Source organism: Ahaetulla prasina, chromosome 4 (genome assembly GCF_028640845.1).
Source record: "Ahaetulla prasina isolate Xishuangbanna chromosome 4, ASM2864084v1, whole genome shotgun sequence".
In the NCBI taxonomy this organism is placed as follows: domain Eukaryota; kingdom Metazoa; phylum Chordata; class Lepidosauria; order Squamata; family Colubridae; genus Ahaetulla; species Ahaetulla prasina.
Window position 1 is genome coordinate 25362929 of NC_080542.1, and position 27274 is coordinate 25390202.

Below are 27274 nucleotides of genomic sequence, written 5' to 3' on the forward strand. Positions count from 1 at the left end.
TGTATGTATCCAGATATGCAAGCGAAATGTTGGAGATGTAATTGTGATGATGCTACATATTTTCATGTATGGTGGACTTGTAAGAAAATTAAGTCTTTCTGGATAAGAATCTGGTGGATTATGCAGAATGTTCTGAAGAAGAAGATAAAGTTCCTACCGCAATTTTTCCTTTTGGGAATAACAACGGACTGTACAGTGATTGAGACTAAGTTGATTTTGAACTTAATAACAGCAGCACGACTGTTGATTGGACAATATTGGAAGAAAAAAGAATTACCCACAATAGAAGAATGGATATTGAAAGTTTCCAATTTGGCTGAGATGGCTAAAATCTCAGCCTTCTTGAAAGACAGTACTCAAGAAAAATATTTAAATGAATGGAAGAACTGGATTGATTATATTCAAAATAGATATCAGATTAAGAAATTTCGGATCGCTTTTGAATGAAGGATGTTATTTTTGATTTTAATGGAAGAAGTCAGGTTATGTGAGAGAGAAAGACTATAATTGTGTTAGATTTTAAAAATTTAATGTATGAATGTTTTGTTTAAGGAACTATACCTTGTGTTTGCTCCGGGAAGTCCGGGGGGGGGAGGGGGGTTTAGGAGGGAGGGGGGGAGGGGGGAAAAATTTAATTGTTGTAAAACTATTTTAATAAAAAAAAGAAAAAAACATCTTTGGGACAATCATGACATGGATGATTGAGAAGACAGTTCTCCCAATAAGACCACAAATCATCTTTTTTAAATCTCATGAAAAGGACTTAGAACACTGCATCTCCTCAGCATAAGGAGCAAAGCTTAGGAAAGGTTCTTACTGCCGCATTCAACCACACACCCCAGTTCCTCACCCTTCATTTTGCAACTCTTGCTTTAGCTTGTTCTTATCACGGAAACATCCCAACGAGTGCATGCTATCCAACACATCAGGGTCCAGTTCACTGACTGACTGAATCCGTCGAATTGCTACCTTCCGAGGGATCGGTTGTTCTGGTTCTGGTTCATTCTTCCCTCCCCTGGAAGAAGACGTAGTGTGTAAATCAGATAAAAGTAAGACATCACCCTGTTAAAATCCTGAAAGGTGGGATAAAAAGAGTCAAGACCTCTGACAAAAGCCTTTCGAAATAGAAATAGAGCTGGAAGGGACCTTGGAGGTCTTCTAGTCCAACCCCCTGCTTAGGCAGGAAACCCTGCACCACTTCAGACAAATGGTTATCCAATCTCTTCTTTAAAACTTCCAGTGTTGGAGCATTTACAACCTCTGGAGGCAAGTTGTTCCACTGGTTAATCATTCTAACATTGTCAAAAATGACTCATTTTTCAGGGAAGTGAAGACAATTGGTAGATTTCTCAACGTCAAGTTCATAAAGATTTGGAAATAAGATATATCCTTGCCATTTATCCAGTCTTTCAACTATCCAGCCCACCAGAGCAGAAAGGCAGAGCATGTTATGGATCCCAACTATTAAGGACGTACATTTGGTAGGACCTAGGAAAAGGGCCTTCTCTGTGGTGGCTCCCTCCCTCTGGAACATTATTTCCCCAGAGATAGGATTGGCTCCCACCTTGTTTCGTTTCTGCAAGGCCTTGAAGACATAGTTCTGTCATTTAGAGGCAATCAAGTAGCTTGTTTGATTCTAATTTTGCCACAGAGTGGGGGTGGGGATAAATAGTGATTTTTTTAACTGTGGATTTTTAATGCTGTACGATGCCCAAATTCACCATGTGTGAATTGGGCAGCTATATAAATTAGTTTAATAAATAGATATATATATTGGTTCAGTTTGCTGATTTAGCCCCAATATTTGTTACTTGCTTTTCTGTAAAAATCTGCCTATAAAAGCAGCAGCCGGATAAGGCACCTTTAATTTATTTATTTAATTATTTACTTAAATTATATTTAAGTATTATATTTAGTTATTTACTTAAATTATATTAAATTAATTTATTTATTTAGTTATTTACTTAAATTATAATTATTTTAAGCATTAATTATATAACTCTTCTGAGTTTGAGGCTTAACTGGCCATGTAAGAGACTGGAATCGGAAGCCCATGTTCTTCCCAAGAAATATGTATTAATGGAAAAGTTGGGTTAAGTTCAGGGGTGAAATGCTACCGGTTTGCACCAGTTTGGGTGAACTGGTAGTAATAAAAGCTACCAGTTTGGGCAAACCGGTAGTAAAAAAATGCTACCGGTTCATCTGAATCACGTGGCACAGCTGATCGTCAGAAATACCGGTGCTTGGCACACACTGCGCATGTGGTCAAACTGCACATTTGGTGAGCACTGAGCATGTGCAGTGAACTGGTGGCAGACCTCGGAGGATTTCACCACTGGTTAAGTCTATGCAGCACAGCCAGGTTACCAAAGACCGTACTTATGGGAACCTTATCTGTACACCTGATACATTTTTCCCAAAGGTTAATAACTATATAGATCACAACAGTCTACATTTAGTCAATTTCTCATGAACACATAATATATTGAAAACGCATTTTTTAAAATTCTACAGTAATGTTTTAGAATCATTACGGCTCATATATAGTTAAATAAATATAATTACAGGTAGTCCTTGACCTACAAGGACAGAGGGCCCCAAAATTTTTGTTGCTAACAGGACAGTTGTTAAATGAGTCATGTCCCATTTTATGACCCTTTTTGCCAGGGTTCTTAAGTGAATCACTGAAGTTAAGTAAATCACAAGGTTGTTAAATGAATGCGGCTTCCCCCCATTGATTTTGCTTGTCAAAAAATCCCTAGGAAGGTTGTAAATGGCAATCCCAGAATCCCTGCAACCATTGCAAATACATGACAGTTGCCATGTGCCAGAATTTTGTTCCCGTGATTGTGGAGATTGTAAATGTGAGAACTGGTCATGTCACTATTTTTCAGTGCCATTGTATCTTTGAATTGTCACTAAACAAATGGTTGTAAGTCAAGGACTACATGTATTCACTTTTATGTTTATTAAAGCTTTTTGCTCTTTTAGATAGAAAACTAAATTGAAAGAACATTTTAAGGTGGAACCTCAAAAACCAAGGAGTTATCTTCTGGTAAACAATAGGTCCCGATATTCCTCTCTGTTGGTCATGCTGGCTGAGGTTGTTGATTTCTGAAGAGCCACAATGGGACTCACCTCTATCTAGACCAGGGGTCTCCAACCTTAGCAACTTTAAGACTTGTGGACTTCAACTCCCAGAGTTCACTGGCTGAGGAACTCTGGGAATTGAAGTCTACAAGTCTTAAAGTTGCCAGGATTGGAGACCCCTGGTGTAGACAACAATGACAGTGGTAGAGTGGGATGTTGGGATTTCTGCTCATATCTTGTCTCTCTAAGAAACCTTCCCTCACCTCTGGTAAGTGAAGGCAAAAATTACTGAGAGCTTGATCTTTCCTGAGATCTCGTCAAACAAGGGAAAAAGAGAATCAGCTGGAAATAAAAGGCAGTCTGGAAATACTCACAAGAACCATGGATGTTTCTGAATCTGTTCCAGCTAAAGCCACCACATGGAGAAAAATAAACTAGCATTAGGCTCCTTTTTACAAATATTAATTTTTTCAAAAAGTTACAAACCATGACTGCTCTATCCATCACTATCACTCATCATTAAAACATGTGTTAATAATAAGGTGCCCTTATCTTCAGACATTCAGTATATTAAAATAAACATAAAACATTAACTGACTCTCAAAAGGGAACAGTATTACCTACACTCAATTGTTTCAATCAAATCCTAATTAAATTTCAATCCAAACAGATCATATAAAAATTGACCATATCAGGGAAGAATTCTAACTCAAATCTTCTCAAATTCCTTGTGTATCTAGTCACACTTAGCCATTAAAGAACTATTCTGTTCTATTCTATTTATTCTGTTCAGTTCTATAGTATATTCTATTTCTGTTCTGTTCTATTCTATTTCCTACTGTTTCATAGACATTTGTGACAAGCGTATCCCATTCTTATATTCAAGAGTGGCCCATCCCGACCGGGGTGGGGAGTCGGGGGGAACAGGGACTCCTACTTGCAATCTGAAATGGTGCTACCCAGAGGCTCAGAGCCCTCTATCCTGCTCCACTTCACCGTCCAAGCCTGCTCCTCCCTCCATTTCTCCCAGTCTTGGGAACCACAGGATGACTCACACTGAGGCGTTTCTCTGGCTCCACCTCAATCATGCCCCGCAGGAGATTCTGACAGTCTGGCGGAATGAAATGGGGCATGTGAAAAATCCCACGTTTCACTTTTTCCAAAAGCTGCCGTAGGTTGTCATCATCAAAGGGTAGCGCCCCCTGCAGGAGAAAAGAGTGAAAGAAATTAAGACACTACAAAAACTCCTTCAGATTTCAGGTTTTGCAGGAATTACTTGGGTTAACATTACAGGTAGTCCTTGAGTTACCACCAGTGGTAGGATTCAAGTAATTTAACAACCGGTTCTCTGGCCTAATGATTTCTTCCAACAAACAGTTTGCAAAACTGCTCAGAAAGTTAACAACCGGTTCTCCCGAAGTGGTGCGAATCGGCTGAATCCCACCACTGGTTACAACTATTTGTTTGAAGTTACAACCATGGTCATGTAATCAGAATTCAGGCATTGGTAACAGTAACAGAGTTGGAAGGGACCTTGGAGGTCATCTAGTGCAACCCCCTGCTCACGCAGGAAACCTAGGGATTTCAACCGCCAAACTTTCTGATTGACAAGCTCAGTGTCTTAGCCACTGAGTGACCTTGTGAGTCATTCGGCAATCATCATATATTTACATTGTGGTGCAGATCTCAAAGTCATGGGATCACCATTTGTCACCTCCCCAGATGTCTTCTATAAGCAAAGCCAATGGGGGAAGCTGAATTTGAATCAGAATCAGAATAGAGCTAGAAGGGACCTTAGAGGTCTTCTAGTCCAGGTCTTCTAGCCCAGAAGACCTCCAAGGTCTCTTCCAAGCTTGATTCTGATTCTGATTCAAATTCAGCTTCCCCCATTGGCTTTGCTTATAGAAGACACCTGGGCCTGCTCAAGCAGGAGACCCTATACCATTTCAGACAAGTGACTGTCCAGTCCTTTCTTAAAAACCTCCAGTGATGAAGCATCCACAACTTCTGAAGGCGAGCCTGGTTTATTAGTGAATTGTTCTCACTGTTAGGAGGTTTCTCCTTAGTTCCAGGTTGCTTCTCTCCTTGATTAGTTTCCATCCATTGTTTCTTGTCCTGCCCTCTGGTGCTTTGGAACCAGATCCTCTTTATGGCAGCCTTTCAAATATTGAAATACCGCTATCAAGTCACTTCTAAAAGTCCTTCTTTTCTCCAGACTGGCCAAACCCAAATCCTGCAACCGTTCTTCATATATTTTGGTCTCTAGGACTTTAATCATCTTAGTTGCTCTTTTTTGCACTTTTTCCAAATACTCAACACTTTTTTTCTAATGCGATGACCAAAACTGGATGCAGTTAATGACCCCATGATGCATTTAACTGCAGTGATTTGTTTAACAACCATGGCCAAAAAGGTCATAAAATCAGGCACAGCTCACCTAGCAACTGCCTTGCTAAGCAATGGAGATTCTGATCCCAATTGTAGTCGTAAATCAAGGACTAGATGTAAATGTCAAAATACTGTTTAAACATATTGGTCCTTTTGCCCTCATCTCCTTTATTAATCTTTCTCTCTCCCTTTGATTTCTACCTCCCTCAGGTCAAACATTCTCAGGACAACAATCGGAATCACTGGGAATTGGCCAGTACAAGTAGTTCTTGATTTGCAACAGTTCATTTAGTGACATTCAAAGTTAGCACTGAAAAAAGTGAGTTATGACTGTTTTTCACACAACCTCTGTCGCATCCCCATGGTCACGTGATCAAATTTTGGATGCTTGACAACTGACTCATATTTATGACCGTTGCAGTCCCTGGGTCATGGGATCATCTTTTGCAACCTTCTGACTAGCAAAGTCAATGGGGAAGCCAGATTCACTTTACAACTGTGTTGCTTACCAACTGCAGTGATTCACTTAACAAATGTGGCAAGAAAGATCATAAAACAGCAAAATTTACTTAACAAATCCTTTCGCTTAGCAGCAGAAATTTTGGCTCAATTGTGGTAATAAATCAAGGACTACCTGTATATAAATTTAGTAAATAATAATAATAAAAAAAGTTATAACTACTGCAGATAGTCCTTGACTTACGACCACAATTGAGCCCCAGTTTTTTGTTGGTTAGTGTGGCATTTGTTAAGTTAATTTTGCCCCATTTTACACTCTTTCTTGCCACGATTGTTAGGTGAATCACTGCAGTTGTTTAAGTTGGTAATTCTTGGAGTTGACGTCCTTGTCATAAAAGGGCCATAGTTCACCTCCCCTAATTTAAATGGATCCCTTGGGCAGAAGGCAGTATAACTAAATGGGGGATTAAATGCTCTCTGCCAGGAGTGAGCAAACATTTGTGGGACAAACTTACCACCAGGAGGGCAAAGAGGATGACACCACAACTCCACATGTCTGCACGACGTCCATCGTACTTCTCCCCCTAAAGAGCAAGAAGCAGAAATTGGGGGCTTGATAACTAGTTTGGGGAGGGGAGGGAGAAGATTTCATGAATCAATGAAAAATAAGACATTTGAAGTGTGGGCGGGAGGTTTTTCCAAGCATTAAGAGCAACTGCAAAGTGGGATAACTATTACTGGTATATAATATGAAATAATTAAAAAAAACCCACTAAAATGATAGCTGTTCTTCACTGTGTCCTATTTGGGAAGAGAGATAAAGGAAAGAGACCTCCAGTCCAGATACCCAAGGGAAAGTTACTTTCTGATTAAGGAGAGTTTGCAAAATCTTATCACCATATATTAGGTTGACATTCCTTGGAAATCTATGTGGACCTGGGGATTTCTTTTCCTCTGATTTCCTGTTATTGGTTTTTCCAGTATTTTTTTAAAAAAAATTAGAATAGTGCCCTTGCCCAGCAGAATCTAAGTTTCAGCCTATATATAAACAGTCACAGAAACTCAAACAGAATTGAGATCCCCAGCAATGTTCTTGAGAATGCATAGAGTTTATTTCCTCTAACTTCAAAATATTCTTACTAGCTGGGAGAAGGAAATCAGTATAAATCTGGATCAGGTGTTTGATGAGACTAGAATTATATATATTCATGGTGCATGAAAGTGCGTGCATATATAATAACTAAAAGAATTTAATCACAGGTAGTCCTTGATTTATGACAGGTTAAATTTTTGATGGATTCAAAGTTCTGACAGCCTCCCACCACCACCCACCCGCCGCCCTGCAGACATGTGGTCACATTGTGGGCACTTGGCAATTGGCCTCCATTTACAGCCTTTGCAGTGTCTCACAGTCACATAACAGAAATTTACAATGGTTTTTGACAGAAAGTGGTATTTACTTCTGGTTTGAACAAAAAAGGCCCATTGTGGGCAATGTATTCATTTAACAACCACTGCAAAAAAAGGTTGCAAAATCAGGCACAACTACATGGTGACCTGCTTAATGACTGGTATGACTTATGACCATAATTCCAGGCTCAGTTATGGTCACAAGCCAAGGACTACCTGTATAACTTTAGAAAGATTTAGTTTCTACCTTCTGTATTTGGAGTGCAATTTCAACTCAAACCAATATATGTTATTTAAATTATTAAAAATATTTGTTTGAATGGTCTGAAATATTGTGTCATACTCTGAAACTTAGGTGTGTTGATCTTTACAATCTGATGTGACCCTCTGGATCTTTTTAACTTACAACTCCCAGTGGTCCTTAAGGTGAAGGATGAATGCTGAGAGTTGTAGTTCTAGATGGATGGCCGCAAGTATATAATATATAATTGTTCCAATTGAAGAGCCAATTGAAGCAGAATAAAGTATATTTTGAGGGGCTCCTTAACCTTATCTATTGGACGGGGTGGGGGAAATCAGATACCAACAAAGATAAGGGGAGGGCACTAGGCCTGAGTCCTTACCTTAATCACCTCTGGACATGCATAGTGAGGAGAACTGCAGCCCAGCATTGGGGGCAGAAAAGAAAGAGAAAGACACAGAGATAGGAAGAGTGAAACGCCAAAGAAAGCTAACCCAAGGGCCATGGGTTCAACAAGCATGTGAGGAGAAGCCTGTGAAATATACCACCCCTCCCAGTCTAAGATGGATTGTGGGAATCCTTGACTTTTACATGTTTGGTGGGTTTCGGGTTCCAGGACAAAACTTCCTTGGCGTTCTCGAGTCAATTCTGGAGTGGTCAATTACCCCACTAGATGGGAATTGCTCAAAATTGCAGCTGAACGCATGTGGTCTGGAGAAGACCATTCTAGGCCATTCCACGTCTAACACAAGTGGCTTCTTCAGCAACTTCCCCACATCTCTAGAAGTAATAGAATCTTTTCTTCCTTCCCACTAGAGAAAAATATGTCCCTTTCATTTGACAGCCATCAAATGAAATCCTTATCTCCTAGCCCAGAAATATGAAGACAAAGCTAAACTTGACATTTACACAATTAGGAATTGTGGGAATGACTTTTTAAAACTAATTTATAGTTGTAAGGAAGGAAAAATCTTGGTAGGGATTCTAGCGCTACGGAATCAACTTCCTTAACAGATGTCATTCGTTTTAAGAAAAAAGCACCATCGTTGCACAAAGGAGCCAAGGGTGGTGCAGTTGGCTACATCTGTTGGCTGAAACTCATCCCCTGTGAATGTTCTAAGACCATAAATTTGGGGTAGAATGGGAGGATGTTCCGCAAAGAGTTTCCACATCCAAGAATATATGATTTATATTTTCATTGATGGAAAACGTCTTCTGTCCTACATACGGCAGATCTTTGATGAATTCGCCTCTCTACTTGCAAGCAAAGCAGCAATTCACATTTCAAATATCAAGTAAGAGCAGATATTTCTGATTCACTTACATTTCAATGACAATAGTAATATGTGACAGCATTTCCATCTAAAGTCAAGGAACAGCTTACCAAGGTTCCCAGGCATATATTTCCTTCCCATTTAACTTTTTACATGTCCACTACATTGGACACGTTGGTATTCTTGCAATAATGTGTGAATCAACCCATGCAAGGAGCCATTCCTAAGAGGACCATAAGGGGCGTGCATAAGTGCACAAACGTGCCTACCGTTCCTGTCATATTGTTTTTCTTTTCTTCTTCATATATATATATGTGTGTGTGTGTGTGTGTGTGTGTGTGTGTGTGTGTGTGTGTGTGTGTGTGTAGGTCTTTGGTTATTCGGGTTTTCTCCCGCGTAAAATTGGAAGTGTCCAATTTTACGCGGGAGAAAACCCGAATAACCAAAGACCTACACACAAACACCCGCGAAAACCTCAGAAAACAAATATATATATATGCTTATATTTACTTCCCTCAGCATCACAGGCCAACATGACTCTGTTCTGAGGATGGCTTACCCACAACTTGTTTCCAGCAGGCTATCTCCGACCTGCAGGGAGGCCATGCCGAAATCTGCAATCCTAATGTTGTTCTTCTCATCCAGCAATAAATTCTCAGGTTTCAAGTCTCGGTGGCTGAAGTAGTCCAAACAAAACCCATGGAGAGTGATCAGTGGCAGAGCTCATGGGCATGCACATACACAAACATGTGTGAACTTGTACCACTAAATCCCTTGAAGTTATTACATGAATGGCTCTCAACCCAGTGGGAGGTATTAGATCAGTATTAAGTACTCCCCTCCCCCCCATACACACTTTAAGCAGTGCCGAAGTACAGATTAAGGGTTATTTTGTTTACTTAAGTGATATGCAAGTGCTGTACTGAATATTGTATGACTTGCGGCTCCACGATTATGAAATCTATTGCAACTCAAGGACCCCACCATTCTCAAGATCTTGCATTATTTGAACCCAGAGGAATAAGACATTGTTTGCATAATAATGCTGACAAGTAATGAACTCAGTTTATCCTAATGCATTATGTATTATAATTTATGTTAATGGCTTATTATGCCGTATGATCCAATAAAATTTGGTAAATTTAGGAAACCATGGGGAAGAAAACCATGAGTTTGGGTTAGGCTACCAGATTTAGCTTATATTACAATATTAAACAATATTAAATAGTAGAAAATCTGGTTGTCAGGAGTTTTGCAATTCAGATTTGGTAGCCTTACATTAGAATGCATATGAACACAGTCAAAGGCAAATGCCTGGTAACATATACTTGATACATCAGATATCTCACTAGATTCCCTTGCTAATTTTGTAGGGAGCATTAAAAGTCAACAGGTTTCTCTATGTAGTGTATAGAACAAGCAGTATTGTCTGATGTATTTGGATTAACAACTTCTGAAAGTATTAATCCCAAGAGTGCCAAGTTAGCTCCATTCAATGTCTCATCTGTTCTTCCTCCTCAATGAAACTGCAAACTAGAATTGTGATTTTATAAAATGTATTGGTTTGGAAAATATTTTTCTCAGATGTGCTGTATGCTAATATATTTTCCAACTATTCATTCATAAATTCAAAACAATGTATAACCCGTGGTTCAGAGATGTGCTTTTACAAAGCCACAAGAGTCAACATAAATTATTTTTTTAAAAGGGTTAAACTATACATATTCTAAGTTAAATAAAGCCAGGAATAGAGATGACTTCAAAGCTTACATAGAGGCCTACACAGGGGTGAAATTCAGCAGATTCTGACAGGTTCTGAAGAACTGGTAGCGGAAATTTTGAGTAGTTTGGAGAACCGGCAAATACCACCTCTGGCTGGCCCCAAAAGTGGGGAGGGAATGGGGATTTTGCAATATCCTTCCCCTGAAGTGGGGTGGGAATGGAGATTTTGCAGTATCCTTCCCCTGCCATGCCCAACAAGTCATGCCCACCAAGCCACACCACGCCCACCACACCACGCCCACAGAACTGGTAGTAAAAAAATTTGAATTTCACCACTGGGCTTACACCAAACAAGTGAGATCAAATTCAGCCAGGAGGGAATATAGAACTGCGGGGCCATCAGGAAGACTGCATTTCATGTTTTCCATGATTTGACTGATAGCTTATGAGCAACAAACAGCAAAAGAGGATGGGTGCCTCTGAACTTGAGAAATATTAGGGCACCCAGGAGCTTTCATCAATTCTCCCTCAAAAGTAAAGTAACCGTGTGGCAGAGAGGTGACAAATCTTGTAAGATAAATGATTCCTGAGCAGCAGGATGGGAGGGAGAAGCAGTTGTGGGGAAGGGGGAAGGGGAAATAGGGGGAATGTTGCAGATGTGCAGTCGTTCGTAAGGGCAAACAATTGTTGTGGTGCTGCAACATTCATAATTTTGGGACTTGCTTATAAACACTAGGAGGTGCTTATCTTGTAACTTCAAATGGGCGCTAAATGAACGCTCGTAACCCAGAGATTAGCTGTATATCTATAGTGATGCAACTAGTTGCTTTAGTTTGGCAAGACTTCTGCTTACGGGTGAGGAACAATAAAGGAAAATACTCAGAAGTAACTCAATGTGTTGTTCTCGGTTCTTGGGAGCCTGGCAAGAAGTGATAAATGGGATGTCAGATAAGTTATCGAAATGTTAATGAAATCTTTAGAACTTTGACTGGATGGAACTTAAACTACGGAAGTATGGAAACCACTGAATTTATTAGATATTACATTTTGCCAGAAAAAGCATCCACTCCCAATATTTACATATTATGCTGTGATCAAAAGATGAAGAAATCATCTGGTGACCTAAGGAAACATGTACTTTAATAAAGAGTAAATTGGCATTTCAATTATCAATAGAATCCAGGGATGGGAGAAGGAACAATAATTACTATAATAAGTATTGATTTTCTTTATCAATGATAATATAAAGTGGCCGGTAGCATAAAAACTAGAGACACAATAAAAAAAAATCAATAGAACACAAATAACAAAAGAGGGGGAACCACAAGACAATAGAGAAAAATAAACCAAAAAGAAAAATGTTTTTCTTTCTTTTCCTGCAGGAACAAAACGAGATATTGTAACAGCTCATAATAACACAATAGTCAGCTCACCATATAGAATAGCTGTGGCAGAAATCCAAAGCCGAGACAATTTGTCGGAAAAACTTCCTAGCTTCCTTGGGGGTCAGACGGCCTTTCTTCACCAAGTAATCGAAAAGTTCACCTCCTGAGACATGTTCCAAGACGAGGTACCTAACGCATTAGAAGTCCAGAGACAGCATGACCAAGAAGCAAGGACAAGAATTAAAAAGAAATTGAAAATCTATCAGACCACCATGGGAGCAAACTCAGATTCCATTCAAAATAAGGCAAAGCCATTTTCTTTGCAAAGAAAATGAAAAAGAGAAAGAGAGATGTAACATTTGATCTTGAGAGTTAAAAAGAAAAGGAGAAGGGGGGGGAGATGAAGAATTCAAAATATTTTATATTGCTTCGCCATGATTGAATCGCCAACTGCTACACAACCTCAAACAGAGAACAAGCAGAGCTCATTCAAGCCAGGACTACATTTTTCATAGGAAAAACTTCTGTTTAATAAATATTGTATACAGTTAGCTGTACATGGGTGGCTGGATGGCAGCTGAGTGTGTCTGGCCTTGGCTTCCTAAAATGTGTTTCTTGCATAGGCAGCCAAATACAGGTGGTTCTCGACTTATGGCCGTAATTGAGCCCACGATTTCAGTCCTAAGTCAAAATGGACATAAAGCAGGTCAACACATGGATGGACCTGATTTTAGAATCTCTTTTGCGGCAGTTGTTAAGCAAACACCACAGCCGTTAAACAAACCCATTGTTCATTATGAATTGTCTGTGAAGGTTTTCAGTCATCCAGATCACAGTTGTCTCAAAGGTTCTCTTTCAAAAAGCACCTGGACTGTTTTTTCCTTGAGGAAGAGGAATAAAAGGTTTTGTTTCTCATCTAAGAAATGTCATCAGTTATGATTGGGGTTGGGTGGGGGGCAGGATGGAATGGAATGAGAATGAGAAACGAAACATTTTGTTCTTCTTCCCCAAGGAAAAAACAGTCCAGTTGCTTTTTGAAAAAAACACGTTTGAGATCACTATGAAACCAGAAGTAAAATGCTGGTTTCCTGCAAAAATGTTGTAAAACTCAGTCGCGTGACCATGGGGTGCTGCAAACATTTCTAAATGCAGCCATTTTACTGTGGTAGAGGGGAGGAGAAGTGTGTGTGGATATCAGAACTTCAAAACAAGATCATACTTTCGTTTTTTGAATTCTCTGTTACTTTGAACGGTTATTAAGCGATTGGTCATAAGTCAAGGATTACCTGTACATGAGCACGACTCTCACACTTGGCATTTCGACATACAGTTTTGTACTGTTTTTGATAAGAATGAGCTTTCCATTGGGACAGTAGTCTGTTCCTCAGTTGGAACACTGTAATTTTAGGCAGGTTTAATTTGAAAGTTAATTTAAAATTCTGCAGTGTTGATGGGACTGAATTCCAAAGACTGACACATCCGTATATCAGTATCAGTACAAGGGAATTACTCCCATTAAAGCCAATTAAACTTCCAGCGGAGTAAATAAGTAGTGAGGATTATGATTAAGAGAGAATTTTCAAGGATTAAAGTTAGAAACATATCAAAGTTGAACCTGAAATGTGGCATTTTCAATGTCGTTTGGCTGAATTTTTATGAATAAAATAAATAAATGTTTATTTTAATAACAATATATAAAAAAAGACTAGCATAGCTTGGAAAACCACTGGCTGTGATAAACTACACCTCTTAGACTGGGCAAAGATAAGCTACGTAACTTAAAATGAAAGCTGGAAATCTAGTCAGAAGTTTTATAATACCTCTCCCCAATTTTAGCCCTAATACACACATACACACACACATATATATATATTCCCATGCACTCTCTTTATCCTATGGCTTTGTCTCTTTCTTTATATCTCCTCCCATTGATTCAGAAGAGGATGACAAAGAAAGCTTATATGTAGAGAATGCCACTGGTCTGGCACCGCCTGGTATGTTGGACAGCTATCCTGCAATTTCTCTCTCTCTCCCTCTCCCTCCCCCCCTCTCTCACACACACTGGCTCTGCCATTCTGGCAGCATTCACACCCAAGAGAAATACAAATATCTTCCACCTAGGAAACTGTCGCTTTGTGCCAGAATTTCAGAAGCAGATGGGAACACAACTCCTTTCTTTTTATTGGTCCTGAACCTTTCCAGAAACCAAGCTTTTGAATTTCAATTACTTTAGCAAAATTGGAGGAAATGGTTATTTCCTGTCTTCCACTATCTTCTCTCCCTCCCCATTCAAAGAATGCCACATATAAATTCAAGGATGAGGGTGGAGATAGCCTCAATCTGTTGGGAGTGAAGAGTGTAATTGGATTGGTAAATGCTTTGGGATGAATGAAGGGGGAAAAAAAGCCTTAAGAATCCACTTCAGAACAGCTCCATAAAACTACACGTCTTTGGCTATTGTTTATTACATTTTAACTTGTCTGCCTTGAAGGAGAAGTACCAAAACTGGCCCTATCTTTGGATAGATGAGGTCATTGCCTCAGACAACAGACGTTAAGCAGGTGGCCAGCTGTGATGGGAGCCTTCTGTCTGTTCTTCTTGAACGTCAAGCTGTTCCTTTTTGCTCATAGAGCCGTGGATGCTTCAACCGTTTTTCTGAGCCCACTAAACTATTCCGTTGCAAGCGTGGAAATGATACTATCCCATGGCAAATGTTGAAGTAACCCTCAATGGCCAATCTTACTCTTCTGTGTATGGCGTAAGAACATCAAACATCAAGAAGAAGGTATTGGGAAGGTAGAATAATAATACCTGAGTGGTATCTCATGTAAGTTTGTTGCAAGCAACATTGTGGTTAAGAACATGAGAACATTGAACTATAGTGATTGGGGAAGATGGGTATTTAATGATTTTACACATTGTGCTAATCCAGGGCTGTTTCACCACATTGATTAGTAGCCTTTAGCAATTACTTGTATTTTTTGGAGTATAAGATGCACCTTTCCCCCCCAAAAAAAGAGGGTGAAAAGCTGGGTGCGTCTTATACTCTGAATGTAGCCCTACCCAGCTTCTCAAAGGGAGGTTTCAGAGGCTGAAAGAAGCTTCAGAAAAGAAGCTCCCAAATAGAGCTTCAGAAAAGAAGCCTCCAAACAGAGCTTCAGAAAAAAACAACCCAGAGCTTCAGAAAAAAAGCCCCAAACAGAGCTTCAGAAAAGAAGCTCCCAAACAGAGCTTCAGAGGCTTTTTTTTTCTGAAGTTCTGTTTTGGAGGCTTTCAGAGGCAGAACCCCCCCCCCCCCCGCAAAAAAAAGCAAGAGCTCACAACCAAGGAACCTGTTACTAAAATTCACCTCTGGGAAAAGCTGATTGGGGGTATTCCAGGAGACTAATCCACCTGCCAATCAGCTTTTTTCTTATTTTCCTCCCCAAAAACTAAGGTGCGTCTTATACTCCGAAAAATACAGTATTTGCAATAATTTTAAACTCAAACTACAATCTTCACATTGTCCAATCTGTATGTTATTGTATTTATGTATTTATGTATCAATTCATATTTTTATAAGTCTAGAGTTGTAATCCCTATAGCTACATGTATGACTGGAAAGAAGGCCTCACATTTCTCCTGAATGTAGAATCCTCAGCAAGCAAATCTATGGAAAGAGATTATAATGTTCCAGGTTGGAATGTGGCAAATTTGTAGAAAGAACTACAGGTAGTCTTTGACTTTGATCACAATTGAACCTAAAATATTTTGTTGCTGAGTGGGATAGTTGTTAAATGAGTTGTGCCCTATTTTATGACCTCTCTTGCCATAGTTGCTAAGTGAATCACTGCAGTTGTTAAGTTAGTATCGTGGTTGTTAAGTGAACTCGGCTTCCCCATGGACTTTGCTTGTCAGAAGGTCACAAAAGGTGATCACATGACCACAGGACACTGCAACCTTCATAAATACGAGTCAGTGCTTAGTGTCTGATTTTGTTCGTGTGAGCATGGGGATACTGCAATGGTTATGAGCGTGAAAAACAGTCGTAAGTCACTTTTTTCAGTGCCATTGGAACTCCGAACGGTCGCTAAATGAACTGTTGTAAGTCAAAGACTACCTGTATTTCACTTTGGCAGGTATGTATCCAGGGCCCCATTTGCAAGTGGGAGGCCATCTGCCAATAAATACCTACAAGTATTTTTTGTTCTCGTAGACATCATGAAGTTTGAGTACGTGAGGGTGTTCAATCAGCTTCAGAATGGCAATTTCCCGTTCCACCTACAATGGAAGAAAAAAGAGAAAAAATATTTATGGATCTATGACAATTTGCCATGGCCAACTAGCCATGGACAGCTCACCGTGACCAACTAGCTACAGCCAACTAGCCACAGCCAGCTCACCATGACCAACTAATGGGACAACTTGCCATGACCAACTTGCCATGGGACAACTCGCTGAGGGACAAGTTTAACTAGTATCAAAGAAATGGTGGAATAGAATCATTAAAGAAGGGATGCAAAAATAGGGACAAATGAAATGTGAAGGACAAACATTAAAAAAAAATTAAAATTTATTTTAAGTAATTAAATTGAATTGTTAAATTGCCGTACCATGTCAAGTTGTCCTGCAATGAATTGAGTTGGCTGCTGTGAATTGTCCCATTCTGAGTATTTATATGTCACAGTGATATGGGTGGCATATAAATTTAATACATAAATCAATAAAATAAAATATTGATTCTGTTTGTGTCCTGGAGCAGATGGACACAAGGGTTTTTCCCACCAACTCATATCCATATCTCTTACTTCCTACTATATTATTTTACTATTTTCTTCATATACCAGTTCCCCACCCCCTTTCCCTGGTGTTTTGATAATTCTTTGAATCATGAGTGGCTGTGTTGTCCTGCCAGATGATGCATTCATCAAACCTGCGAAACCACAATATCTTGAAGGAATGGTTGCAGATAGCTATCATAGAAGATGTCCCCTAAAGTTTGTCATTGCATAAACACCCACCCACCGGTGAATTATGTTAACTCTTACCTAGCGCCAAATTCCCTTGATTATTAATAGATCATTGTATATAAATAGCATGTAATAAACTTTTAGTGTTTTGATCTCAACTCCTGTTCCTAGTTACTTGCGCCTTATAGGCTATATAGAAGTTTGATGAAAGAAATAGAAATAAAAATAAATGGGAGTAGGAGTAGGAGTAGGAATAGAGATAAGGATAGGGATAGGATAGAATAGAATAGAATTGAATTGAATAACATAGTTGGAAGGGACCTTGGAGGTCTTCTAATCCAACCCCCTGCTCAGGTAGGAAACCTTATACCATTTCAGACAAATGATTGTCTAATCTCTTCTTAAAAACTTCCAGTGTTGGAGCATTCACAACTTCTGGAGGCAGGTTGTTCCACTGATTAATTGTTCTAACTGTCAACAACTGAGAAATTTCTTCTCAGTTCTAGGTTGCTTCTCTTCTTGATTAGTTTCCGTCTATTGCTTCTTGTCTGCCTTCAGGTGCTTTGGAGAATAAGTGCTCTTATAATAATAATAATTATTATTATTATAAGCCCTCTTCTTTGTGACACCCCCTGAGATATTGGAACACAGTAGTCCTTCTTTTCATAGAGAAGAGAAGAGAAGAGAAGAGAAGAGAAGAGAAGAGAAGAGAAGAGAAGAGAAGAGAAGATTCCTTTTTGGCCAAGTGTGATTGGATACACAAGGAATTTGTCTCCGGTGCATAAGCTCTCAATAAACATATAAGCAACAAATTGAAAATTATAAGATACAATCATAAACCATAAGATACAACCAACAAAGCGATAGTCATTAAGATGCCAGTAAAAGTGGATAATAGGAAAGATGAGGAGGATAATAGTAATGCGGTCCTACTACATGGTTAGATATTCTTAGGCATATGACAGTGCTGTGGGGATTAGGTGTTTAGCAGAGTGATGGCCTGGGGTGGGGGTGGAGACTTTTTGTGTCTAATTGTTTTGGCATGCAATGCCTTACAGTGGCTTTCTGAGGGGAGAAGTTGAAACGGTTTATGTCCAGATGTGATAGATCAGGGGTGTCAAACTCAATTTTATTGAGGGCCGCATCAGGGTTATGTTTGATCTCGGGAGGTGGGGGCAGGATGGGCATGGCCAGGGTGGGCATGGCCAGCTCGACATCACTCGTGTTGAGGGCACCTGTGGTTCCCTGAGCACTCTGCCAGCAAAAACAGGCTCTCGAGCTCTGTTTTCGACTGCCATGGCCTCCTGCAACACTCTACCAGTGAAAACGGAGCTTGGGAGCACCACCTGCAGCCCTCCCGAGCTCCATTTTCACTGGCAGAGGATTGCAGGAGGCCCTGACAGTTGAAAATGGAGCTCAGGAGCCCATTTTCCCTGGCAAAAGCACTGCTTGCTGGTCCTTTGCTGTTTCCAGGACAGGCCAGCGGGCCAGATCTAAGTTCCCGTGGGCCAGATCTAGCCCCCGGGCCTTGAGTTTGACACTCCTGTAATAGATGAGAGATAGATAGATAGATAGATAGATAGATAGATAGATAGATAGATAGATAGATAGATAGATAGATAGATAAACACACTCACTGTTTTTATGATCTCTTTTTATTGTTGCATGCTATCTAGAGTCACCTTGGATAAGATGAGTAGCTATATAAATTTGATAAATAAATAAATTTGATGTTTGGAAAACTATTGCCCTTGGTCTGCTTTGCATAAATAAGGTTTCCCTTGCAATATCTGAATCCTTCAAGCTAGACCAATATTAACAACTCTCCACCTACTCTTCCTTCATTTTTAGTTTGATGATTTTTTACAGCTTTTTTGATGTTTTTAGTAATTATTACAATAATGGAAGTCTGATATTTCTTAATAAACTTTTTAGATTTATTGTATACCCCTCTCAGAGTGACTTTGTGGGATGGGTGGCCATATGAATTTGATAAATAAACAAACAGGAAAGAAAAGGAAGCAATTTATGCATGCAAATTGCCTATTCCCTCGAGGGGTCTTTTAATCAAGCAGGGATATTGTAGCATGCAGGATCAGGTAGTGGTCTTGATTGCATCATTTAGGATTAGAAATTCATCTGGAAGTCAATCTAAACATCACCGGGAGGGGGAAATTCTAGTGTAATCAAAAACAGACTACTAACATTTGAATAGTGTATGAATAGTGAATAGCTGTGACACAGGTAATCATGCATGTCTCATAAACAGTTATTATAACAAAGAAGCGGGGTGTTAGGTTATGTAGTCTTAGCGTTTTTAATCCTATTCAAATGTATGAGATATTAAGATTTATCCATGGGCTCCAGAATAGAGCATCATGCCACAAATGCACTGTTGGAAAAGAGAGAGGAAAGGGAGGAGGGGGGGAAGGGAAGGGAATTGTATCCAATTATTTCAAAATATGAGGACCACATAGAAATATTTTGTTTATTATTTTCAAGGATGCTAACCCTATACTCACCTATCATGTAGCCTGATATCGTCACCAGGTTATGCACTGTGCAAAACTTTTAATTAGATACTGTATGTTGCTTTGTTGCCTTACTATTTTTTCCCTTTCCCAATAACAAATTATTGTGCTAAACTACTTCTCTTTTGTACTGTACTTTTTTTTTAATTGTAAAAACTGGTTGAAGACTAAATTGCACAAAGAGAATATTTAGGGAACAATTAGCTATATTAATGAGTCACTAAAATCACCTGGAATTTTTTTATTTATTTTGGCTGTGGTTTGCTCTCCAAGTTTGTTTCCATTTAGTTTCATTATCAAACTAGGTAACATCAGCAGCAGGACTTTCTTGAGGAATGAGGAATAGGACAAAAAAATCCTGCTGATGATATTACCTAGTCTGGTAACGAAACGTTCAGAAACTAAATGGAAACAAGCTTGTATTGCAAACCACTGCCAAAATCTAAAACCCGAGCTACAAGTGTTTTCTTTTTATTTATTTATATTTCATATCTCTAAACCACCCATCTCTGAATTGAAAAAAGTGACTTATGACTAAGGTGAAGCTGGAAGGACATGCAAATGCTCTACAGGTGAAAATAAAGATTCATTTCTTTGAGTCTATCACTATGCTACAGAAATTGGGCATCTAGCCTTTGCTCGGGGCCTCCAGACAGATTTGGAGTTCTGTCATCCATTTGAGTTTTATCAGCTAGTCAGCTTGTCCTCAAAGTACTTGCCAGGACATTAACTGGCAAACACCCCAATTAAAAATAATACCAAATTACCATTTGCTTTATCTTATGACTAAAGCTATCTGGTATCTGGAGGGTCTTTTCAGTGTTTGTTTTTTTTCACATTAGCACAGACTTCAGAAAGAGGAAAACTGTACTACTATACAGAAAAATACTTCAGCTGAACCAGTCACATGAAATTATTCCACCATGCAAAACAAATCAAAGGCAGAGAAAAAGATTTGCTCTGGTGATACAGACTGAGATGGTCTGAACAAACAGGCCAAGATAAGGATGTTAGAGCCCCAATGGGAGTGTTACCTAACCTTGATTCTGTTCCGAGTTGTGCCATTCTCACACAGAGATCATATAGATTTTTAGAATATCTGCCTATGCTTTGCTAGGCAGCAAAATCCCATTGCTCCTTCTCCACTAACAACTTGCTGCCACAAGTATACACAGCAAAGCCTTGAGATTCCAAAAGGACATATGTGTCATGAGTTATTGCGCAAATGACGTTAGTGTGTGCTTGAGTCACAATGTAGGATGCAAACACCTAAAAGCCATGGCATCTGCATCATGCTTATATCATCATTTACTCCCAAATCCCACCAGTTACTTAGATCGCTTTCTATAGTCATCCCTCCATTGCTACGCCAAATTGATGGGATTACAATAATGAGGACAGGATGAATATAACTTCAATGACAGCTAGGGGTTGCTATGAAGTTGCTCTAAGTGCCTAGTGGAGAAGCCACCTAGTAACACCACTCTGTGCTGCCTTGACAACTTGGTGAGAGATTGCATTCATTTTGCAAATTTCCCAGTGGCTAGAAATTGACTGGCAACTTCCTTCAGGGCACTAATACAGACAATGAATCAATTAGATATCTCTGCTAAGGGTTCCACTTTTATCCGACTTCGACCTTCCCACGGGAAGGAAGGTGAGAGGCAGAGTTGAGATGAGATGAGTAGAAAGCATAGCATGAAATTTATTTCTCTGTGGATTGTGGATTCAGTGCCTGGCTCTTTTGGTCTTCTCCATCTCCTCCAATCTCCCTCACCCACCCCTCAGCCCCCCTGCTATAACCTCAAGAAATATGACTTGCTTACCTTCATCAGTACAGACTCAGAAAGCTTTTCACGGTTCACTATCTTAATAGCAACTTTCTGCCCTGTGATGCAGTGTACGCCCAGCTTCACCAGACCTATGGAAACAAGAAAGGTAGAAACTGGAGTTCTACCGTAATGCAATGTACCAAAGCTTTGCGAAATCAATTCATTCCATTCTCTGCAATGGCACTTCCTTCCATGTGCCTGTTTACTAGCACATGCTTGGTAGCCTTCAGGGATAAGGAACTGCAAGGCAGATAAAAAGATGCATGGGCAGAGAAAGGATAGAGCAGGAGAAGACTGTTGATGAACTGGAACAACTAATTACAGGTAGTCCTTGACTTACAACAGTTCATTTAGTGACCATTCACAATTGAATCTCTATGAGACTTTCCTTATATCTGAGTTCAAGCGCTCTCCATCCATCCTTGAGTTGGCAGCAAACTACACTGATGTAGTTGCCCACGCTCTTCCCAGCTCTGAAAAAAGTGACATGACCGTTCCTAATACTTATGACCATTGCAGCATACCTTTGGTCACGTGATCAGAATTCGGACGCTTGGCATCTGATTCATATTTATGATGTTTGCAGTGTCCTGGGGTCACTTGATCCCCTTTTGCGACCTTCTGACAAACAAAGTCAATGGGGAAGCGAGAGTCACTTAACAACCGCGTGACTGACTTAACAATTGCAGTGATTCACTTAATCACTTTGGCCAGAAAAGTTGGGAAATGAGGCAAAATTCATTCAATAACTACAGAAATTTTGGTCTCAATTGTGATTGTAGGTCAAGGACTATCTATAGTCTTCCGTTTTCTTTCTGTCAAGTTCGTATACATTGGATTGATTTCTATGACTGAAATAATCCTCAGATATCTACATTTACTGATTCTTACAACTTCCCCAAAAATCCCCTGAATGGTCTCAGAGCATGTGAGAAATTGAAAGAGTCACCATGCATAGCCACCTGGTGTTCTTGGGTCATTGCTCTGAAATTTGATAATTCTAACCAAATCCCGCATTTTACTTAAGGTCCCTTCAAAGTTTAGTGCTTGGCGGAGTGACTTGAGACAGAGAAATAATTTTGCTGTATGGAAGAGAAAGAAACAGAAGTAGAGTTAGCTGAGAAGTTAGAGGGATAATGCAGAAAATACAAGAATGGTGGAAGGATTTCTTCTCAAAATGTCTATTTAGACAAGTCCCAAGGGTGTTTTTTCAGGAGGCAACTGGACTTTCTTGTTTTTGCTTCTCATCCAAGAAGCTTCTGCTCTGTCTGGATGGTGGAGAATGGAAGGGTTTATATTCCTTGCAGTCAGCTGGTCATTTGCACTCTTTTAGAGAGTCATTTGGGCCACTTGGAGGTTTGTCTGTGTCTTCAGAGTAACTTGAGTAGTGCAAATGTAATAAACCTCCAAACAAAGATAAGCCTCCAAGTGACCTTAACTACTGACCTTAACTAGAATAGAATAACAGAGTTGGAAGGGACCTTGGAGGTCTTCTAGTCCAACCCCCTGCCCAGGCAGAAAATCCTACACCACTTCAGGCAAACGGTTATCCAACATCTTCTTAAAAACATCTTCTTAAAAGAATGCAAATGGCCAACTGTCTGCAAAGAATATAAATCCTTCCATTCCACACTATCCACTCAGAGCTGAAGAAGTTTCTTGGATGAGAAATAAAACATTTTCAACAAAAAAACAAGGAAGTCCAGTTGCCTCCTGAAAAAGCACCTTAGGGGTAACCATGATGTGGATGACTGAGAAACTCCATAGATATTTAGCCAAGGTTCATCATCTCTTTATTCCTATTATATTTGTGAATTGTGCATCTATGAAAGATGTTATAAATAGCAATAATACTATATTTACAAAGTAAATCTATGCATGTTCCATGGGAAAAAGTTGCTGTGTATATTTCCAAGTATGTGTATAAATACTTCAGTGCTATCTCATCCAAGGGGCATGTAGTATTGCTTGGGAAATTAGGAAGTCCTTCACAACACTATTAGCTTGCAAGGAAAATGCTTATACTCTGGAATTAATCCAGAGTGTAGGGACACTTAAAGATAGGACCCTTCCAATTCCCATTGAAATATAGTATGTTTTCATCATTAGCCTTTTTTCTCCGTATTCCCCACTTCTCTACAAGTTGCAGAATTAGAACTGGAACTTTATCTGTCTTGAGCAATCTCATGGTAAGGATAACCATTACATGTTTAAAAAAACCCTTCCTTCCCGTTTGTATCTAACCCTGGCACAAGATTGTCTTGGTAACAACTTCTATTCTGTCACCATTATGCTGACTTCATCTCATCCCCAGCTCAGACATAAGATATCTTAGTTGATACGATGCAAAATTGCTTCCCACTTATTCCAACATTCTTCCAAGATGAATATTACTAAATCTGTTAGGCCAGTGTTTTTTGCTGATTGGGGATTTCTGGGTGTTGAAGTCCACAACATTTTAAAGTTGCCAATTTTGAATGATATTGTGTTACGTTTTATAATCCTATAAAGGTAGTCCTTGGCTTGTGACCAAAATTGAGTCCAAAATTCCTATTGCTAAGTGAGGCAATTGTTAAGTGACTTTTGCCTCATTTTATGACCTTCCTTGGAACAGTTGTTCAGGGAATCACTGCAGTTGATAAATTAGTCAGACGGCCATTAAGTGAATCTGGCTTCCCCATTGACTTTGCTTGTCAGAAGTTCGCAAAGGCTGATCACATTATCCTGAGACACTGCATCCATCATAAATATGAATCAGTTGCCAAGTGTCTGGATTTTTATCAGGTGATCATGAGGATGCTGCAACGGTCATAAGTGTGAAAAATGTCAGTTTTTCAGAGCCACTGTAATTTTGAATGGTCACTAAATGAATTGTTGTAAGTCGAGGACTACCTGTATTCTGGAGAGAAGTCAGATAATTGCCAGTGGCTGGGAACAGAGGGGGCAGAGGGAACAACTACATCAGTATAGTTTGCTGCCAACTCAAGGATGAATGGAGAGCTTGAATTCAGAAATAAGGAAAGGCTCAGCGAGACTCAAAGTATTGAATCTGCAAGAATGCTGATTAAATCTATGGAAAGACATTTACAGAGAAACCTGTCTTTATGTTTATCAACTTGCTCTTAAGAGCTCTATAAAAGGAGAAAATGTATGTTGTTTACATGTTATGATAATGGCATAAAGCTGTTGCCCTTATATTTGGCAGCTTGGTGCTTTACATGTCTAGTAGAGATAAAAGAGGTGATTAAAAGTGAAAAACCTTGGCCATTTAAAAAAAAAGTTGCAACAGAATTATGAAGGTGGAAAAAAACAGGTTCTAAACTCCAGTTCAGCTATGTCTCTTTCATCTTTGACTGAACTCAGTTCCTATGGTTGAAATTTACTTATGCAAATATCACAGTATGAAGGAGAATAATGCAAGTTTTCTCTTTATGTATGGATTTCATCTCCCAGAGTTTTTAGGAATAGCCAAAGTCATAGAACTGGAGACCATACATCTGTAGAATAAGGAAAGTTGGTGAGGAATAAACACAAAAAACAAACATACTAAGTATTTCAACTTATTTCCATGACACCCTCTGTGACAATTACAGAAATACAGGTAATCCTCGACTTATGACCACAAATGAGTCTGAAATTTCTGTTGCTAAGTGGGACAGTTTTTGTGACTTTTGCCCCATTTTATGACTTTTCTTGCCACAGTTGTTCAGTGAATCACTGCAATTGTTCAGTTAGTAACACGGTTGTTAAGTGAATCTGGCTTCGCCCTTGGCTTTGATGGTCAAAAGGTGGCAAAAGGTGATCACATGACCCCAGGACATAGCAATCATAAATATGAATCAATTGCCAAGTATCTGAATTTTGATCACTTGATCTTGGGGATGCTGCAACAATCATAAGTGTGAAAGTGGTCATAAGTCACTTTTTCCAGTTCTGTTGTAACTTTGAGTGGTCACTAAATGAACTGTTATAAGTCAAGGACTACCTGTTATTACAAAGATTACCATACATATAATGGCACAAATGTTTAATTTAATCAACTTGATGTAATATTGACGATAAGCCACTATTATTCCCTTACCATAAAAAAAATGGTGAAGTAGAAAACTAGTGGAAAACCTTACCACTCCCTTATTTTATGTATGTATTTCTCTGCGTTTGACAAGAATCTTCAGTATAGGCAATTTTGACCTGACACGGATAGAGAAATTTCTATCTATATCTATACTGGCCTGATAGTTTTAATTGGGAATTTTAAATGGGTTTTAAGGAATCAGCCTAAATTTAAATATTTCATTTTAAATCATTTTAGTGTTTGTAAAATTGTTTTAATATGGCTGTAAACCGCCCTGAGTCCTTCAGGAGAAGGGCGGTATAGAAATATAAACAAACAAACAAATAAATAAATAATAAATATAGCATGATAGTAGCCTTAGATCCTTCAGACATTACCGTAAATGATGTTGCAGGACCAGAGTAGCAAAAAAACCCATGTGAATATCATGACCACATTGATCGAGAGCAGAAATTTAAAATCCCAATTCTACTCAAAAGCATGATCTCTACCTCTGAATTGTATTGCAAAAAAACTTCTTTTGATGATCAAGAGGATTTCTACCATTCTTATTTTTATTTAAAGCTGGCCACAGCATGATGGCAGTTAGAGATAAATGCCTCAACATTTACAAAAGAGAGATGAAATGCTGTCAGATTTCTTACGTTCTCAAAGGTTATGAATGGATCTTGAATCGATTTAAATTTCCTGCCTCTTGCTTCTCTTTTCAAAGATTGCAATGCTGTAAACACTTAAAGACTAAAAACATCAAACGGATTCTATGAAGTAAAGGCAGTTGTTTCCTGAAATTAGCATAGATCAGACCACAAATACTCACGCGTCGAAATATAATATCAAAATCATATTGTAAAATTGGATTGGATCCAACCCACACATCCTCAACTATCGTTCCTGTGCTTTAGTATTTAGATATCAACTCTGCAAAAAAATCCACCAACTATTAGTTTACAATATTTTGAGCAAATCCATAGTAGTTCTTTCTTTTTTTTTAATAAATGAGATATTCCATTTCTCTCCACCCTTTCTCTTAGGAAATCAAGATGGTATATATGATTCTGTTCTTCTCTTCTCATCATTTTTCCTCACAACAATCCTGTGAGGTAGATTAGGCTGAGAGAAATCACGGCTTCCAGAAAATAATCCAGTGGACTTCAAGGCTCAGTGGAGATTTTAAAGCCAAAATCGCTCCTATGGTTGTGGTTTTTTTAATTAAATGGATGACAATGAATTTGTAGAGCCTTCCACTTAAAGTATTTGACTTGTATATCTCAAACTTTAAACTAATAAAGAAGGGAAAGTCCTCTGCATCTAATCAAGCATGATGCTGTCCAGTGGTGAGCTGCTACCGGTTCGCCCCAGTTTGGGTGAACCGGTAGTGTGGGAAGCTCCACCCACTCACCTGGATGTCATCAAATACAATCTGCGGATGCAAGCGAACTGGTAACAAAGATAAGTGACACCCACCCCGATGCTGTCATCATAGAATCCTTCTTGGCCATATTCTCTTTTCCTACAGAAGAAAACATGGCATCTGAGGACAAAAAGTGATAATTCATGTCTCTGGTCTATGACATACAATAGCTGGCAGTTAGTAACAATTTGGCATTAGCTGCATGTTGTATAGCCAGTATACTAAGAGAGACAGGAATCAACAATTTGTATAGGCTGTGTTCCCAGTTATACAACATGAACACAGCTGGGAGGAAAAGCTTGTTGTTTCTTTTTATTTTGTATTGGTTTAACCATACCTAAAATATTGTGTGCAGCTCTGGGCACCACATTTTAGGAAGGACAGTGACAAACTGGAGGCAGCTATAAGAGGAAAAAAACATATGAGGAATAGTTGGAGACACTGGAAATGTTTCATTTTGATTATATAATTGTGGGAAGAAATGAGTGTTGCCTTCAAGTATCTGAA

The 27274-nt window shown here is 39.1% G+C and overlaps 1 protein-coding gene across 3 annotated transcripts in view; it reads right to left on the reverse strand.

The window, feature by feature from the left end:
- The window catches only part of BRSK1 (BR serine/threonine kinase 1), a 63866-nt gene that overhangs the window by 22106 nt on the left and 14486 nt on the right, over positions 1 to 27274 (reverse strand). For 2 of the 3 annotated variants that reach the window (XM_058183227.1, XM_058183228.1), the window contains exons 2-10: positions 21276 to 21370; positions 16144 to 16229; positions 12018 to 12158; positions 9422 to 9538; positions 7971 to 8004; positions 6453 to 6521; positions 4146 to 4292; positions 3465 to 3496; positions 851 to 1015 (exon numbers count right to left, since the gene is read on the reverse strand). In XM_058183227.1, the coding sequence (XP_058039210.1) occupies positions 851 to 1015; positions 3465 to 3496; positions 4146 to 4292; positions 6453 to 6521; positions 7971 to 8004; positions 9422 to 9538; positions 12018 to 12158; positions 16144 to 16229; positions 21276 to 21370 (886 nt within the window). Of the gene's footprint in view, positions 1 to 850; positions 1016 to 3464; positions 3497 to 4145; positions 4293 to 6452; positions 6623 to 7970; positions 8005 to 9421; positions 9539 to 12017; positions 12159 to 16143; positions 16230 to 21275; positions 21371 to 27274 lie in introns of those variants that run through there. The other variant, XM_058183226.1, reaches the window with a different exon arrangement.